This window comes from Pecten maximus, chromosome 9, assembly GCF_902652985.1.
Source record: "Pecten maximus chromosome 9, xPecMax1.1, whole genome shotgun sequence".
NCBI classification, from domain to species: domain Eukaryota; kingdom Metazoa; phylum Mollusca; class Bivalvia; order Pectinida; family Pectinidae; genus Pecten; species Pecten maximus.
This window is the reverse complement of record NC_047023.1, coordinates 39,006,802-39,026,760: the sequence shown is the minus strand read 5'-3', so window position 1 is coordinate 39,026,760 and position 19,959 is coordinate 39,006,802. Positions and strand designations below refer to the sequence as shown.

General features: G+C 42.1%; 1 protein-coding gene and 1 non-coding gene across 2 annotated transcripts in view; both read left to right on the top strand.

The window, feature by feature from the left end:
* Window positions 1-2,229: 2,229 nt before the first annotated feature.
* The window catches only part of LOC117334000, a 68,632-nt gene continuing 50,902 nt past the window's right edge, over window positions 2,230-19,959 (top strand). The window contains exon 1 of the mRNA XM_033893420.1: window positions 2,230-2,427. Coding sequence (XP_033749311.1) covers window positions 2,230-2,427 — 198 coding nt within the window. The remainder of the gene's footprint in view (window positions 2,428-19,959) is intronic.
* Window positions 5,063-5,134, top strand: Trnas-aga. The gene has a single exon. It is a non-coding gene; the product is annotated as a tRNA-Ser (tRNA).

Genomic DNA, 19,959 nt, shown 5'->3' with positions numbered 1-19,959 from the left:
ATAGTCAGTGCTTTAATAACTGATATTTTGAATGGTGCCTGTATTTTCAATTAGAGTTTAAAAAATATCAGACTGAAATATTTTTTCTGGACGAGGTAGTTTTCATATGGTAAAAATCATTGGGACAGCGAAAAGAGTTTTATATATAATTTTTGTCTATGGTATGTTGAAAAAAGGCAGTTAGTTGAATTCTTGTATCACAGTAAATCAGTAAATTTTAAAAGGGAAGTAGATATATTTATGGTAATTTTCTTGAAGAAAAAAACCCCCAAACGGTGAGGTTCGAAACAAAGTCCCCAACATATGAACGTGAATAAAAATGTGATATTTTCAGGAATATAATGTTTTAATTCGAAAGAGAGGCTCGAAACAAAGAGTGACATTTTTTTACATTATTTAACATCGCAATGTCGGTATACAAAATAAAATTGGTCATGAGGAAATTTAAAGTTAGCGATAATGAATACAAAAATCCACAGAATAGGAAGGAATTATGAGTATCTGTAGTACATCACGTGCTCATTATGAGTATCTGTTGTACATCACGTGTAAATTATGAGTATCTGTAGTACATCACGTGTACATTATGAGTATCTGTATTACATCACGTGTACATTATCAGTATCTGTATTACATCACGTGTAAATTATGAGCATCTGTATTACATCACGTGTAAATTATGACCATCTGTATTACATCACGTGTAAATTATGAGCATCTGTATTACATCACGTGTACAATATGAATATCTGTAGTACATCACGTGTACATTATGAGTATCTGTAGTACATCACGTGTAAATTATGACCATCTGTATTACATCACGTGTAAATTATGAGTATCTGTAGTACATCACGTGTAAATTATGAGTATCTGTAGTACATCACGTGTAAATTATGAGTATCTGTAGTACATCACGTGTACATTATGAATATCTGTAGTACATCACGTGTACATTATGAGTTTCTGTAGAACATCACGTGTTCATTATGAGTATCTGTTGTACATCACGTGTAAATTATGAGTATCTGTAGTACATCACGTGTACGTTATGAGTATCTGTATTACATCACGTGTACGTTATGAGTATCTATAGTACATCAGTGTACGTTATGAGTATCTGTTGTACATCACATGGACATTTTATTAACGGACTGAGAATACATCAAGCAAGAACGAATTGTAAAACAATGACAGCTTGAAGGACATCAAATACAGTAAAAAGGCGGAACAGCAGGTTTTCGAAGGATTGAGGAAAGTTCAAGGCATGGATGTTATGACATGGTGTATTGTCGTGACTATCCTGGCCACTGATGCTACTATACTATGACGAGTGTAGAGGGAATCGAAAGAAAGATCAAACATCTGAGAAGATGGCCCAGTGCTTCACGTCAACTGAACTGTACATTCGGACATCCAAATTGCAGCTCCCATTAACATCAGTGGTGGAAAAATTTAAGACTGCAAAGGCTGATTATGTCATTGAAAGATTCTGGGGATGAGAAAGTTAGGCAAGCAGGAGCGGAGGTGAAGACTTGAAGGAAGTGGTCAGCCAGCATGGCAGTTGTATAGGCAGAAAGCAGACTCAGACACAAGGACATCGTGGTGACAGTGTGTATTGGAAGGCGAGGATTAGACAGAGGGCAATCGCCGAGATGGAAGGATGCGAATGCAGCAGAGAGGGGGAAACAAGTTCAGGTAGAGACCAGGCAACAAGAAGAACAGACGGGCAAGGAAGGTGAAAGCAATGGAGATTGGGAGTCAAAGCTCATGGACTACATGGGACACAAAAGAAAGGAAGATGAGATAAACAGAGATCTGGACATTCTCAGGGCTGTTTATGATGTGCTTCTATTACCGAAAAATCTTCACGGATGGGGATTGATGGAAGATCCTATACATGCTATCAATGTGGAAAGCCAGAGGGAGCCTAGAGTATATCCTCTCCTCCTGCAAAGTGGCATTGACACAAGGCCGACACACATGGAGACATGAACAGGACAGCTTGCTCACATACTTAAGAAGGAAAGGAACAAAGGGCGCGGAACACAAAAGGGAAGGACACCATCGGGAACAGCAAGGAATACCAACCGAGGGATTCTTGGAGGTTCAGGAGACTAGAAGATGTGAGTGGATCTTGGCGGTAGGAAATTGGTTTTCCCGGAGATCGTGGAGACAACACTGCGACCAGACAAAGTGTTGTTATCACCCAGCAAGAAAAAACTGGTGATGGTGGAACTGACTGTGCCATGGGAGACGAGGTCTGAATCAGAACACGAAAGGAAGAAGTATAAGTATGCAGAGTTGACAGAGGAGCCTGGCAGAAAAGGCTGGCAGGCGTGGAACTGTCCTGTGGAAGTAGGCTGCAGAGGATTCCCGACTCAAACATGCTGGAGGATGCTCGGAGTCCCCGACATCACTGGGAGAGTAAGGGGAAACTGCATTTAGAGAGTTGGGACAGGAAACCGGAAGCCACCTGCCGGGGAGTAGGGACTGATCACCCCTGCTACATGACCCATCTTCCAGAGAGAGTTCGAGGATAGAGGAGTTAAAACCGTCGACGACGTATGGACCTGGCTGATGACGACGGTTGAGCAGCACCGAAAAATGCTGTATGATTTAAGGTTTTGATTATAGAAATTTGGGAGGTAAGTCGTAATATCCATGAACATTATTGCCATTTATGTCGTTCTCCCTGACATATTAAACCTCCGTGACACCCATGGACATTGTACCTCACTGACAATGTTTCACACGGACATTGTACCTCACTGACAACGTTTCACACGGACATTGTACCTCTCTGACATCGTTTTTCCACGGACATTATATCTTACTGACAACGTTTTCCGCGGACATCGACCTCCTTGACACTGTTTCAAGCGGACTTTATACCCATGTGGCATATTTTTCCGCAGTTGCCTGGTACTGGCCGTAAGAGGCCAGTGGTTATTCTCCGGGTACTCCTGCTTTCCTCAACCTCCAAAACCCGACACGTCCTTAATTGACACTGACTGTTAATAGGACGTTAAACAAAAATAAACAAATACAAAATGGGAAAAAAACTATTTGCAACGAACATAATACCCAAGTGACATAGCTTCCCGCGGAATATATACCTACATTGATACTTTTTCCCACGGACATTATACCTTGACAAAGTTTTCCATAGACTTAATACCTCGAAACAGTTCCCCATTGACTTAACACCTTGTCACAGATACCAATGGACATAATACCTTGACACAGTTTCCCATGGACATAATACATTGACACAGTTTCCCATGGACATTATACATTGACACAGTTTCCCATGGACTTAATAGCTCGAAACAGTTTCCCATGGACATTATACATTGACACAGTTTCCCATGAACATTATACCTTGTTGACAGGTTTTTTTCGCGGACATGATACCTTGTTGACAGGATTTTTTCGCGGACATTATACCTTGTTGACAGGGTTTTTTCGTGGACATGATACCTTGTTGACAGGGTTTTTTCGCGGACATTATACCTTGTTGACAGGTTTTTTTTCGCGGACATGATACCTTGTTGACAGGGTTTTTTCGCGGACATGATACCTTGTTGACAGGGTTTTTCGCGGACATGATACCTTGTTGACAGGGTTTTTTCGCGGACATTATACCTTGTTGACGGTTTTTTTACGCGGACATGATACTTGTTGACCCCAGGGTTTTCGCGGACATTATACCTTGTTGACAGGGTTTTTTTCGCGGACATTATACCTTGTTGACGGTTTTTTTCGCGGACATTATACCTTTTTGACAGGGTTTTTTCGCGGACATTATACCTTGTTGACAGGGTTTTTTCGCGGACATGATACCCACATGACACCCTCAAACCCGGTGGTCGGGTGGTAACACACTTGCCTTTCAGGTAGGTGGCCGGGGTTCGATTCCTCGATCGGACGTGAAAAGGTACGGGCTCACATACCCGACATATGGGTGTTCTCCGGGTACTCCAGTTTCCTCCAACAGCAAGAGCCTTCGCGCGCTTCCATCCGGACAAACAAGAGTGATTAATATAAGTTACTAGTAATATGCAGAAGCGTAACTTGTTTTCTAATTTTGTAAAACAAAATTTAAAAAAAGAAGAAAAAAATAAAGTTTACAATCTTGACACCGTTTTCCTCGTAATCAATACCTATATGAAGCCGTTCCCTATGGACACAATACCGTTTTGACAGTCAACCGTTTCCTGCTAACATAATCACCAGCGACACAATTTCGATATCTCGGTCAGTGTTTTGAGGGTAAAATAAGTACTGTTTACGTTTTTTAGTCACGACACATTCCTATATATCATATATTGTTATGTACGTCTGTACCCCGTGTTTTACGTAGATGAAACATGTATGATTTTCGGGAAAATGTCATTATTAATCGTCGATTATAACAATAAAGTGAGAATACCACAGAAAAACAATTCATTAGCAAAAAATCTCCTCCAGTGGGTATACTCGAAAATGACTAATTACTCAACGTATGATAACCTTTCAGTTTTGTAACGACGAAAAATAATCAATAGTTTATCTAAATGTCATGTTTATATTGATGCGGGGCCAGCATAGATCTGGACTAGCTGTATTGATCTCCGGCGTAGTTTAAGATATCAGAGGTCATGACCTTAATATCACATATATGGTAAAATATCACAGCTAATTTGTTAATCACAATCTTTATCAAAACCTGTTACAGTGACGTCAGAATAACACGTAATTCAACGATATTTGTAAAAATATCCCACAGATAGGAAAGTGATCAACACAAATGGGCAAGGAAACGTCTGTCAAACTTAAAACAAGCAAACGCGAGGACAAAGAGACAAAGTGAAAACGACACCACGAATATCACTCAGAGCCAACTGAACCGGAGTAAAAATGTAAACAAATAACAGAGGTTTTATTATCCAGAAGGGAACCTATGAAAGAAAGCTGAGATAAACGTTGATAAAAAGTAAGGGACGACCAAATCAAACAATTAGAAACTGCAGTAGGATAATTTTAAATGTAGCAGTACCGGACTGGATCGATCATCGGCGACCAGGTAGCTCAGAGGTAGAGTGTCCGTCTAGAGTTCGGAGGGTCCCGGGTTCGAACCCCGGTCTGGCTGCAACATTTTCTCCTGTCACATAACGAAGACATTTAATTAATCATTCCATTGCGTCAACGAGACCGATGACGAGGGAAAAGAGGATAATGTACCTTCTACCAAGGAGGGCAAGGAAAACGATGACAACGATGATGTTGTGTCAAGGAAAGCGAGGACAAGGGCAGCGATGGTATTGCGTCAAAAATACGAGGACAAGACAACGCTGATATTGTGTCAAGGAGAGAGAGGACAATGTCAAATATGTAGGGAATTAGGTTACGGTATCGGACGATATTGTGTCAAGGACGAGAATGGACCTTGGTCTGACGGTTTTACATGCCAGGCACTTGTTGTGAGTGACAGAGAGAGACACTAGTGTGAAATATAATGTCTCAAATGCACGCGCGCCATGCTTGTAGTTCCAGCACAGCGTGGTCATAGACATCGGAAACACCAGTAAAACAGGTACTAGTTGGTTTGCGGTAAAACTTGTAATTATCCTAATTCCCGGTATCTTGGGATTCTTTTCACGAGTATCACAATGTATGCAAGGTTACTTCTGCCAACTTGGGGAAATATATCTCAGAACCGGTGTTACTTTGTGGAGATATCCGTATTGACTTTTATAGGCAGTTAGCATTGGGTCACGGTTTCTATCTATCGACCGGTTTTTATGTTTTTCACGTGCACACCACCGATAAGTATCCGATAATTACTTGTTCCCGTAAGGGGACTTCGGATCGGCACACGTTGTCAATTTCGTTCCTAACCTATGTTGATTTTTATTGAGGATTTTCTTTTACAAAATGATATTTACAGAGCTGCTACATAAAACTGAATTAAATTGAAATACAAAGTCAAATTCAATATATGTTACCATGTACGTAGACATCTGGGCACGTTCTGTGCAAGCACAACGTTTACCTACTGATCGCCTAAGATTTTGTTTTGATTGCTTCAATTTGCCAATGAAATATACTGGAATTTTCCATCAGAATTGACTTATAAAATGGCCAATTTTGCGTTTCCATTTTCATCATTCGCTTATGATGGACGTGTTTCTGAAAATATTTATAAAGAGATAATATTTCCGAGATCTTCAATTCATTGATGACCTGTTTGAAAGTAAATGGATTAAGAAGTCATAAACCAATGATTTGAAAATCCTTTCAACTGGTCTCCGTTTATAAAGCAAAACACTTTCCACGTCTCAGTGGAGGTTTTTCCTCGGAAAGAAACATGTATGGATTCCAATCAATGCAATATAGTATGAAATGTCTAACTGCATAGCGATGGTTTTCGTCCACTTGTCTTAAAAGATGATGATTATATTGGAAACAAGTAAATCGGTATTGTAATATTTATATATTTTATGGGGTTTTCTGACTATTTTGATAAAAGAGGGATACGGATTTATCAATATTTTACCTTTAATCAAATACAAGCGTTGGCTTAGCACCTGACTTAATTTGGTCCGTCACAGATTTTCTTACATATCGTCAAGGAAAATCTCATTTTGCCCCAGACAATTGATTTAGCTTTAAAGCAATATAATAATTAAATAAGATATTCCCTTGCTGCAGAATTTCTCCGGTCCGTCTCCGACTCCGAATATTATTAAATTGCTTCACGCGCTATGGATCTTTCTAGTCTCGTCATCTGAATGTTTTGTTCTGATAAAGGATATTCAACGCTGCAAATAAAAGTAATGAACATGATCAATCCCGAAGATGTCTTGATCGATAAGAAATTACATTAAACAAATATTATCTCAACAAAACAATGATAGCATTACCATAAAAATCGTTTATGTGGAAATTTCAGAAAATCGAAAATAAAAAAAAATTAATTTCCACATAGCCTATCTTTCATGCCTGAACACAGAGTCGAATTTACATTAATAATGCATGTATTTTATTTGCGAATACATTGTCAAATTTTTAAAAGCAATATTAGGACGGCTGAGAGACATGGCCGAAAAATGAGTTCAATACGGAAACGAATATAACCTAATTAGTGTCACTCCAGTATTGTTGGTACCTAGGCTGACTATAAACTCTATATCATTCAGAATCAGGGATAATTACATTTCTAAGTATATGTTTATGGTCTGTGGCAAGTACTGTGCCATAACGTGCTGGCACCCATAGATATAGGGTCTAAAAAGATACGCAGGGACGTAATAGTAAACAGTAAGGGAGGTAACTAATACTTAATAGGGAACGAAGGAGTGACGGAGTTTAACGTACATCCTTATCAGTAATTTTTACATAACCAGCATCTTGATTCAACTGCAATACTGTCAGTATTATTTGTAGTTTTTGAAGATAAGATTACCTGTCACATAGTACACATATTATGGTCATTTTGCCGACTATTCAAATCTTGCTTTCATGAACAAGAATTTAATGTGAAGTAACGGTCGGATACGGAAATAGATTTTAACTTCCGGGTCTGATCGACAAACTCCCAATAAACGATTTCCGGATTAATGAAACTCCGAAAAAAAGAATCCATTTCTATTCGGCCTGTTAGAAATCCGTTTGTAAAACATTCTGAATGAGAATGATGCGAGATTTTGATAGAGAGAAAATGTTCTAAAAATGTGATATAGATTTACGGCGGAATGTCTGTACGAAACACGGTTACCGAGGTAGAACCATCGTTATTGACTTGGGAGCCTAGTGTTTTGTACTTTACGCTCATGAGTATATTGCGAGCGAGCTATCGACCTGCCCAGGGCGTCCTCCGTATTAATTTACTGATTTAGAGCCTCTAATTCGATAAGATGGAGAGATTTCTAAGAAAATGAATCGCTTTATATACAACAAACGTTCGGGCGACAATGAACAATCTCTTGTAAATCACATCTTACAGAATATGTGTTTTAGTCAGCGTCAGGCTGATGCTTGGTAATAATGTGTCGATTTTACTGCAACGAAATCGAAATCATTATTTTGTGCTTTAATGCAACAGAATCAAAACCACAACGTTGCAATTTGGACACGATTAAGGGTTTAACCATTCGTACTTGTAATTTCGCATGTATTTGATATTGAAAGTCAATGAATAAATTTTACTTATTTTTCAATTAAAAATATCGAAACGGCATTAAGGGGCTTCTATCAAGATAAGCATTTGCACTTCACTTAACAGCCTAATTACCTTTGTGTGTTTATTAGAACATACCAATTTAGTTAAAAAATCAACGCGTTTACAGGAACATCCCGTCTTCCTCTTCACCGCTCTCCGAGGAGGAAATCCTCCTCAAAACACACACAGACACGCCATTACCTCTTCCCCAGTTGCAGTTAGTAATTTAAACATGGACAGATTATGCAATATTTCAAACAAAAGTACCTAAATATTGTACAACACCAATACCGATTATGCGTTTTACTAATGACGTGTCACCCGGGACCACGTCGTTTTTTTTGTTTTTGTTTTTGTTTTTGTTTTTGTAAAACATTCTGACATCAACAAGTACGTATAATTTAGTGTCTACAAACACAGTATATCAGTAACTCGAATCGACCATCAATGTATTTTTGCTTCAAATAGAGTCTACAACATGTACATATCAAATAATTCTGTAATTTGATTTCATTCCAAGTATTTTAAGTACTGAGTAAGATGATTCAAACATTTTATACACATATTCGATTCATGTAAACTTTGTCCTGAATGACCCTCCCTCAATCCTGTGGCCTAGGGCTCTCAGGGACATACTCCTGAATCCCTGTTCTACACCTTGTTACAAGACGCAAACACGGACAGGGACATATCCCTGATATAGAGGTACACACAGCTAAATATCGAGCAATGTCTGTCAAGCTGTGGGCGGATTCGTCTCCCCGAACAAGATTCACAGCTTACCACCTACAAATCATGTATTTCTTTCGTCCTATTGTGTTTTCGTAGCTATATATATGACAGTCGACAACTTGGTTGACGAAGGACCACACGGGGGCGCTGATTGTCGACAAGTGTCTGTCTGATTCACTATAACGCTTGACATAGCAGCAGAGACAAGGCGGATAACACCGGATTACAGGGAGGTGAAATGTTTGCCAACCGGAAGTCAGATTTGTGTGAAAACAACACGACGGGACAATAAACAATGAGCGCAGCCATAGCCGGGAAGCGTTTTACCAAGAAAACCTAATACTGATTTATTTCGACATATAGGAGATAATTATTTACTGACTTACTAGGTTGTAACAGAGACCTGAAACAGTTACATGTATTTAGATGTGGTTGTAAGGATATCACGAGAGTAGAGCATTTCAATCTCCGAAAGTCAAGGGTTTTGTCTTTAATGTAAAAATCTGCGTAAAATTAAAGCGATCATGGGAAACCAGAGGTCGTTCTTCTGTTGATAACAGACAGTTGTTCTCTTTTGTTTGGTATGAAATGTTGTACCTTGAATAAATCCACAAACTTGATTCGGAAACAGCTACAACACCATTCCGCCATAAGGAGGATTTCAGTCGAACAGAGATTTCTCGGAAAATTTAACCCATCAACTGAACTAATAATGAATAGACTGCATTTAATTCCCCACAATTCGAAACAAATTGGCGCGAGGGATCTTGTACTTAGAGGGGAAATCGGAGTACCTGGATAAAACCCACATGGTCGAACAGGGGACCACATAACCTTTTCACGTCCGATCACGTGATTTTACCAAATATGCCTCGGTGAAAGGTCTAAATATTTTATATTTTGTGTCTGAGAGTAGTACTATTGGTGAATTGGAATTCCTACGAATCACATACACGTATTCGTCGAGTTCACTGTAAAATTATATTCAAATGAAATAATGTAAATGTCACACTGAAACAGAACAAAGGAAAGCACTTCTCAGTCATCATGGCGAGGTTAATATCTCAATTTTCTCTCTCTCAAGTACAAATGTTGTCCCCTCTTTCCAAATGCGATTAGTGAAATGATTTGTTTTTGTGCCGAATGACATGCTCGCATGTGTATGTGGTGGATTAGCTCGGCGCGAGGAGGCTGTGTCACTATTACAGATATATTCTGCGAGTAATATCGACTTTGATTGATTAGCTCTTAAACATTCAGCAATTTTACCAAATCTTTGTTCCAACAATGCTGGTACAGTTCCACGTGAGTCAGCCGGAGCCTAAATATGACAATTACTGGTGATAGATGTAAATCTACAGCGAAGTGGCCTGTTTACAACCGCTTTGGAACTTAATCGGAGCTCAAGAAGGCACATATAGGCACGGTACCTAGCTTGATGGATATATTTCATACTTGTAATACCTCCTGTATGATTGTTTCAGGAGGCGACTAATGTGGAACCTCGAACAGAATTTGTTGCGAATCTCACATAAAGAACGCATACCCGTGTTTTAATACGTTGCACAATATATATCCACATAGGGTATTGCAAGTGTATAAATTACCGGGATCACACCTCGCATCGCCTGTACCCATTATCAAACACATCTAGTGTACTCACCGTATCGCATCAGGTACTCCGCGTGTACCCTATAAGACTCTATCATATGTGGTCATGTAGGATAGGGATATTCCACCCGAGGGGTCACAAAATGTGGTAAAACCCGAGGCTCCGCCGAGGGTTTTACCACATTTTGTGACCCAGAGGGTGAAATATCCCTATCCTACATGAACCACATATGATTGAGTATTTTTCTCTCATTCCCCAACCTAAAATATGCAAAAATAGGCACTATCTGTCGATAGCTTTCTCAGATAGACGCCATTTTTTCTCAATCCAAACTTTTTTTCTACTGCATATAATAAAAAAAGAACGGCGCCAATCGATTTACCATACCCCATATATGCAAACGGCGTTTGCCGTTCTAAAAACGAAGGAAACCATTCATTTCCACAGTCTAACGTTGTTTCAGCAGCCCTGTCATTGCAAGCGAAGCCAAATCACTTGATGTTGGCCAAGCTAGTGTGTCCTTTCGCGTGAAAATATAGTTCCATGTTTTATTAATAAATAACAATAAAAGAACGTGTTTTTTTTTACATAATTTATATCATAAATAAAAAAAATTATTAGATCTGGCCTAGCACATGGAGCAGACGATGTGTTTACAAATCTATAGATAGATCTACTTTCGGTTCGACGACCTACTTTTGTATCATTGCGCGCGCGTGGCTATCCTACACCGGAAGCGAGGTAATACACACACAGCAAGCATGGGTGTATTTACCTGGACATACCAGTATGATACCGGTAGGGATGAGAGAAATTATTATACACATGTAGTGTACTCACCGTATCACACCGGGTACTCCGCGTGTACCCATTATTATACACATCTAGTGTACTCAGCGTATCACATCATGTACTCCGTGTGTACCCATTATTATACACATCTAGTGTACTCACCGTATCACACCGGGTACTCCGCGTGTACCCATTATTATACACATCTAGTGTACTCACCGTATCACACCAGGTACTCCGCGTGTACCCATTATTATACACATCTAGTGTACTCACCGCATCGCACCAGGTACTCCGCGTGTACCCATTATTATACACATCTAGTGTACTCACCGTATCACACCAGGTACTCCGCGTGTACCCATTATTATACACATCTAGTGTACTCACCGTATCACACCAGGTACTCCGCGTGTACCCATTATTATACACATCTAGTGTACTCACCGCATCGCACCGGGTACTCCGTGTGTACCCATTATTATACACATCTAGTGTACTCACCGCATCACACCAGGTACTCCGCGTGTACCCATTATTATACACATCTAGTGTACTCACCGTATCACACCAGGTACTCCGCGTGTACCCATTATTATACACATCTAGTGTACTCACCGTATCACACCAGGTACTCCGCGTGTACCCATTATTATACACATCTAGTGTACCCACCGTATCACACCAGGTACTCCGCGTGTACCCATTATTATACACATCTAGTGTACTCACCGTATCACACCAGGTACTCCGCGTGTACCCATTATTATACACATCTAGTGTACTCACCGTATCACACCAGGTACTCCGCGTGTACCCATTATTATACACATGTAGTGTACTCACCGTATCGCACCGGGTACTCCGCGTGTACCCATTATTATACACATCTAGTGTACTCACCGCATCGCACCGGGTACTCCGTGTGTACCCATTATTATACACATCTAGTGTACTCACCGCATCGCACCAGGTACTCCGCGTGTACCCATTATTATACACATCTAGTGTACTCACCGTATCACACCAGGTACTCCGCGTGTACCCATTATTATACACATCTAGTGTACTCACCGTATCACACCAGGTACTCCGCGTGTACCCATTATTATACACATCTAGTGTACTCACCGTATCACACCAGGTACTCCGCGTGTACCCATTATTATACACATCTAGTGTACTCACCGTATCACACCGGGTACTCCGCGTGTACCCATTATTATACACATCTAGTGTACTCACCGCATCACACCAGGTACTCCGTGTGTACCCATTATTATACACATCTAGTGTACTCACCGTATCGCACCAGGTACTCCGCGTGTACCCATTATTATACACATCTAGTGTACTCACCGTATCACATCAGGTACTCCGCGTGTACCCATTATTATACACATCTAGTGTACTCACCGTATCACACCAGGTACTCCGCCTGTACCCATTATTATACACATCTAGTGTACTCACCGTATCACATCAGGTACTCCGCGTGTACCCATTATTATACACATCTAGTGTACTCACCGTATCACACCAGGTACTCCGCGTGTACCCATTATTATACACATCTAGTGTACTCACCGTATCACACCAGGTACTCCGCGTGTACCCATTATTATACACATCTAGTGTATCCACCGTATCACACCAGGTACTCCGCGTGTACCCATTATTATACACATCTAGTGTACTCACCGCATCACACCAGGTACTCCGCGTGTACCCATTATTATACACATCTAGTGTACTCACCGTATCACACCAGGTACTCCGCGTGTACCCATTATTATACACATCTAGTGTACTCACCGTATCACACCAGGTACTCCGCGTGTACCCATTATTATACACATCTAGTGTACTCACCGTATCACACCAGGTACTCCGCGTGTACCCATTATTATACACATCTAGTGTACTCACCGTATCACATCAGGTACTCCGCGTGTACCCATTATTATACACATCTAGTGTACTCACCGTATCACACCAGGTACTCCGCGTGTACCCATTATTATACACATCTAGTGTACTCACCGTATCACATCAGGTACTCCGCGTGTACCCATTATTATACACATCTAGTGTTCTCACCGTATCACACCAGGTACTCCGCCTGTACCCATTGTTATACACATCTAGTGTACTCATCGTATCACACCAGGTACTCCGCCTGTACCCATTATTATACACATCTAGTGTACCCACCGTATCACACCAGGTACTCCGCGTGTACCCATTATTATACACATCTAGTGTACTCACCGTATCACACCAGGTACTCCGCCTGTACCCATTATTATACACATCTAGTGTACCCACCGTATCACACCAGGTACTCCGCCTGTACCCATTATTATACACATCTAGTGTACCCACCGTATCACACCAGGTACTCCGCGTGTACCCATTATTATACACATCTAGTGTACCCACCGTATCACACCAGGTACTCCGCGTGTACCCATTATTATACACATCTAGTGTACTCACCGTATCACACCAGGTACTCCGCGTGTACCCATTATTATACACATCTAGTGTACCCACCGTATCACACCAGGTACTCCGCGTGTACCCATTATTATACACATCTAGTGTACTCACCGTATCACACCAGGTACTCCGCGTGTACCCATTATTATACACATCTAGTGTACTCACCGTATCACACCAGGTACTCCGCGTGTACCCATTATTATATCATCTAGTGTACTCACCGTATCACACCAGGTACTCCGCGTGTACCCATTATTATACACATCTAGTGTACTCACCGTATCACACCAGGGTACTCCGCGTGTACCCATTATTATACACATCTAGTGTACTCACCGTATCACATCAGGTACTCCGCGTGTACCCATTATTATACACATCTAGTGTACTCACCGTATCACATCAGGTACTCCGCGTGTACCCATTATTATACACATCTAGTGTTCTCACCGTATCACACCAGGTACTCCGCGTGTACCCATTATTATACACATCTAGTGTACTCACCGTATCACACCAGGTACTCCGCGTGTACCCATTATTATACACATCTAGTGTACTCACCGTATCACACCAGGTACTCCGCGTGTACCCATTATTATACACATCTAGTGTACTCACCGTATCACACCAGGTACTCCGCGTGTACCCATTATTATACACATCTAGTGTACTCACCGTATCACACCGGGTACTCCGCGTGTACCCATTATTATACACATCTAGTGTACTCACCGCATCACACCAGGTACTCCGCGTGTACCCATTATTATACACATCTAGTGTACTCACCGTATCGCACCAGGTACTCCGCGTGTACCCATTATTATACACATCTAGTGTACTCACCGTATCACATCAGGTACTCCGCGTGTACCCATTATTATACACATCTAGTGTACTCACCGTATCACACCAGGTACTCCGCCTGTACCCATTATTATACACATCTAGTGTTCTCACCGTATCACATCAGGTACTCCGCGTGTACCCATTATTATACACATCTAGTGTACTCACCGTATCACACCAGGTACTCCGCGTGTACCCATTATTATACACATCTAGTGTATCCACCGTATCACACCAGGTACTCCGCGTGTACCCATTATTATACACATCTAGTGTATCCACCGTATCACACCAGGTACTCCGCGTGTACCCATTATTATACACATCTAGTGTACTCACCGCATCACACCAGGTACTCCGCGTGTACCCATTATTATACACATCTAGTGTACTCACCGTATCACACCAGGTACTCCGCGTGTACCCATTATTATACACATCTAGTGTACTCACCGTATCACACCAGGTACTCCGCGTGTACCCATTATTATACACATCTAGTGTACTCACCGTATCACACCAGGTACTCCGCGTGTACCCATTATTATACACATCTAGTGTACTCACCGTATCACATCAGGTACTCCGCGTGTACCCATTATTATACACATCTAGTGTACTCACCGTATCACACCAGGTACTCCGCGTGTACCCATTATTATACACATCTAGTGTACTCACCGTATCACATCAGGTACTCCGCGTGTACCCATTATTATACACATCTAGTGTTCTCACCGTATCACACCAGGTACTCCGCCTGTACCCATTGTTATACACATCTAGTGTACTCATCGTATCACACCAGGTACTCCGCCTGTACCCATTATTATACACATCTAGTGTACCCACCGTATCACACCAGGTACTCCGCGTGTACCCATTATTATACACATCTAGTGTACTCACCGTATCACACCAGGTACTCCGCCTGTACCCATTATTATACACATCTAGTGTACCCACCGTATCACACCAGGTACTCCGCCTGTACCCATTATTATACACATCTAGTGTACCCACCGTATCACACCAGGTACTCCGCGTGTACCCATTATTATACACATCTAGTGTACTCACCGTATCACACCAGGTACTCCGCGTGTACCCATTATTATACACATCTAGTGTACTCACCGTATCACACCAGGTACTCCGCGTGTACCCATTATTATACACATCTAGTGTACTCACCGTATCACACCAGGTACTCCGCGTGTACCCATTATTATACACATCTAGTGTACTCACCGTATCACACCAGGTACTCCGCGTGTACCCATTATTATACACATCTAGTGTACTCACCGTATCACACCGGGTACTCCGCGTGTACCCATTATTATACACATCTAGTGTACTCACCGTATCACACCAGGTACTCCGCGTGTACCCATTATTATACACATCTAGTGTACTCACCGTATCACACCAGGTACTCCGCGTGTACCCATTATTATACACATCTAGTGTACTCACCGTATCACATCAGGTACTCCGCGTGTACCCATTATTATACACATCTAGTGTACTCACCGTATCACACCAGGTACTCCGCCTGTACCCATTATTATACACATCTAGTGTACTCACCGCATCACATCATGTACTCCGCGTGTACCCATTATTATACACATCTAGTGTACTCACCGTATCACACCAGGTACTCCGCGTGTACCCATTATTATACACATCTAGTGTACCCACCGTATCACACCAGGTACTCCGCGTGTACCCATTATTATACACATCTAGTGTACAACACCGTATCACACCAGGTACTCCGCGTGTACCCATTATTATACACATCTAGTGTACTCACCGTATCACACCAGGTACTCCGCGTGTACCCATTATTATACACATCTAGTGTACTCACCGTATCACACCAGGTACTCCGCGTGTACCCATTATTATACACATCTAGTGTACTCACCGTATCACACCAGGTACTCCGCGTGTACCCATTATTATACACATCTAGTGTACTCACCGTATCACACCAGGTACTCCGCGTGTACCCATTATTATACACATCTAGTGTACTCACCGTATCACACCAGGTACTCCGCGTGTACCCATTATTATACACATCTAGTGTACTCACCGTATCACATCAGGTACTCCGCGTGTACCCATTATTATACACATCTAGTGTACTCACCGTATCACACCAGGTACTCCGCGTGTACCCATTATTATACACATCTAGTGTACTCACCGTATCACATCAGGTACTCCGCGTGTACCTATTATTATACACATCTAGTGTTCTCACCGTATCACACCAGGTACTCCGCCTGTACCCATTGTTATACACATCTAGTGTACTCATCGTATCACACCAGGTACTCCGCCTGTACCCATTATTATACACATCTAGTGTACCCACCGTATCACACCAGGTACTCCGCGTGTACCCATTATTATACACATCTAGTGTACTCACCGTATCACACCAGGTACTCCGCGTGTACCCATTATTATACACATCTAGTGTACTCACCGCATCACACCAGGTACTCCGCGTGTACCCATTATTATACACATCTAGTGTACTCACCGTATCACACCAGGTACTCCGCGTGTACCCATTATTATACACATCTAGTGTACTCACCGTATCACACCAGGTACTCCGCGTGTACCCATTATTATACACATCTAGTGTACTCACCGTATCACACCAGGTACTCCGCGTGTACCCATTATTATACACATCTAGTGTACTCACCGTATCACATCAGGTACTCCGCGTGTACCCATTATTATACACATCTAGTGTACTCACCGTATCACACCAGGTACTCCGCGTGTACCCATTATTATACACATCTAGTGTACTCACCGTATCACATCAGGTACTCCGCGTGTACCCATTATTATACACATCTAGTGTTCTCACCGTATCACACCAGGTACTCCGCCTGTACCCATTGTTATACACATCTAGTGTACTCATCGTATCACACCAGGTACTCCGCCTGTACCCATTATTATACACATCTAGTGTACCCACCGTATCACACCAGGTACTCCGCGTGTACCCATTATTATACACATCTAGTGTACTCACCGTATCACACCAGGTACTCCGCCTGTACCCATTATTATACACATCTAGTGTACCCACCGTATCACACCAGGTACTCCGCCTGTACCCATTATTATACACATCTAGTGTACCCACCGTATCACACCAGGTACTCCGCGTGTACCCATTATTATACACATCTAGTGTACCCACCGTATCACACCAGGTACTCCGCGTGTACCCATTATTATACACATCTAGTGTACTCACCGTATCACACCAGGTACTCCGCGTGTACCCATTATTATACACATCTAGTGTACCCACCGTATCACACCAGGTACTCCGCGTGTACCCATTATTATACACATCTAGTGTACTCACCGTATCACACCAGGTACTCCGCGTGTACCCATTATTATACACATCTAGTGTACTCACCGTATCACACCAGGTACTCCGCGTGTACCCATTATTATATCATCTAGTGTACTCACCGTATCACACCGGGTACTCCGCGTGTACCCATTATTGTACACATCTAGTGTACTCACCGTATCACACCAGGTACTCCGCGTGTACCCATTATTATACACATCTAGTGTACTCACCGTATCACATCAGGTACTCCGCGTGTACCCATTATTATACACATCTAGTGTACTCACCGTATCACACCAGGTACTCCGCGTGTACCCATTATTATACACATCTAGTGTACTCACCGTATCACATCAGGTACTCCGCGTGTACCCATTATTATACACATCTAGTGTTCTCACCGTATCACACCAGGTACTCCGCCTGTACCCATTGTTATACACATCTAGTGTACTCATCGTATCACACCAGGTACTCCGCCTGTACCCATTATTATACACATCTAGTGTACCCACCGTATCACACCAGGTACTCCGCGTGTACCCATTATTATACACATCTAGTGTACTCACCGTATCACACCAGGTACTCCGCCTGTACCCATTATTATACACATCTAGTGTACTCACCGTATCACACCAGGTACTCCGCCTGTACCCATTATTATACACATCTAGTGTACCCACCGTATCACACCAGGTACTCCGCGTGTACCCATTATTATACACATCTAGTGTACCCACCGTATCACACCAGGTACTCCGCGTGTACCCATTATTATACACATCTAGTGTACTCACCGTATCACACCAGGTACTCCGCGTGTACCCATTATTATACACATCTAGTGTACCCACCGTATCACACCAGGTACTCCGCGTGTACCCATTATTATACACATCTAGTGTACTCACCGTATCACACCAGGTACTCCGCGTGTACCCATTATTATACACATCTAGTGTACTCACCGTATCACACCAGGTACTCCGCGTGTACCCATTATTATATCATCTAGTGTACTCACCGTATCACACCGGGTACTCCGCGTGTACCCATTATTGTACACATCTAGTGTACTCACCGTATCGCACCGGGTACTCCGCGTGTACCCATTATTATACACATCTAGTGTACTCACCGTATCACATCAGGTACTCCGCCTGTACCCATTATTATACACATCTAGTGTACTCACCGTATCACACCAGGTACTCCGCGTGTACCCATTATTATACACATGTAGTGTACTCACCGTATCACACCGGGTACTCCGCGTGTACCCATTATTATACACATCTAGTGTACTCACCGTATCGCACCGGGTACTCCGCGTGTACCCATTATTATACACATCTAGTGTACTCACCGTATCACACCAGGTACTCCGCGTGTACCCATTATTATACACATCTAGTGTACTCACCGTATCACACCAGGTACTCCGCGTGTACCCATTATTATACACATCTAGTGTACTCACCGTATCACACCAGGTACTCCGCGTGTACCCATTATTATACACATCTAGTGTACTCACCGTATCACACCGGGTACTCCGCGTGTACCCATTATTATACACATCTAGTGTACTCACCGTATCACACTAGGTACTCCGCGTGTACCCATTATTATACACATCTAGTGTACTCACCGTATCACATCAGGTACTCCGCGTGTACCCATTATTATACACATCTAGTGTACCCACCGTATCACATCAGGTACTCCGCGTGTACCCATTATTATACACATCTAGTGTACTCACCGTATCGCACCCGGTACTCCGCGTGTACCCATTATTATACACATCTAGTGTACTCACCGTATCACATCAGGTACTCC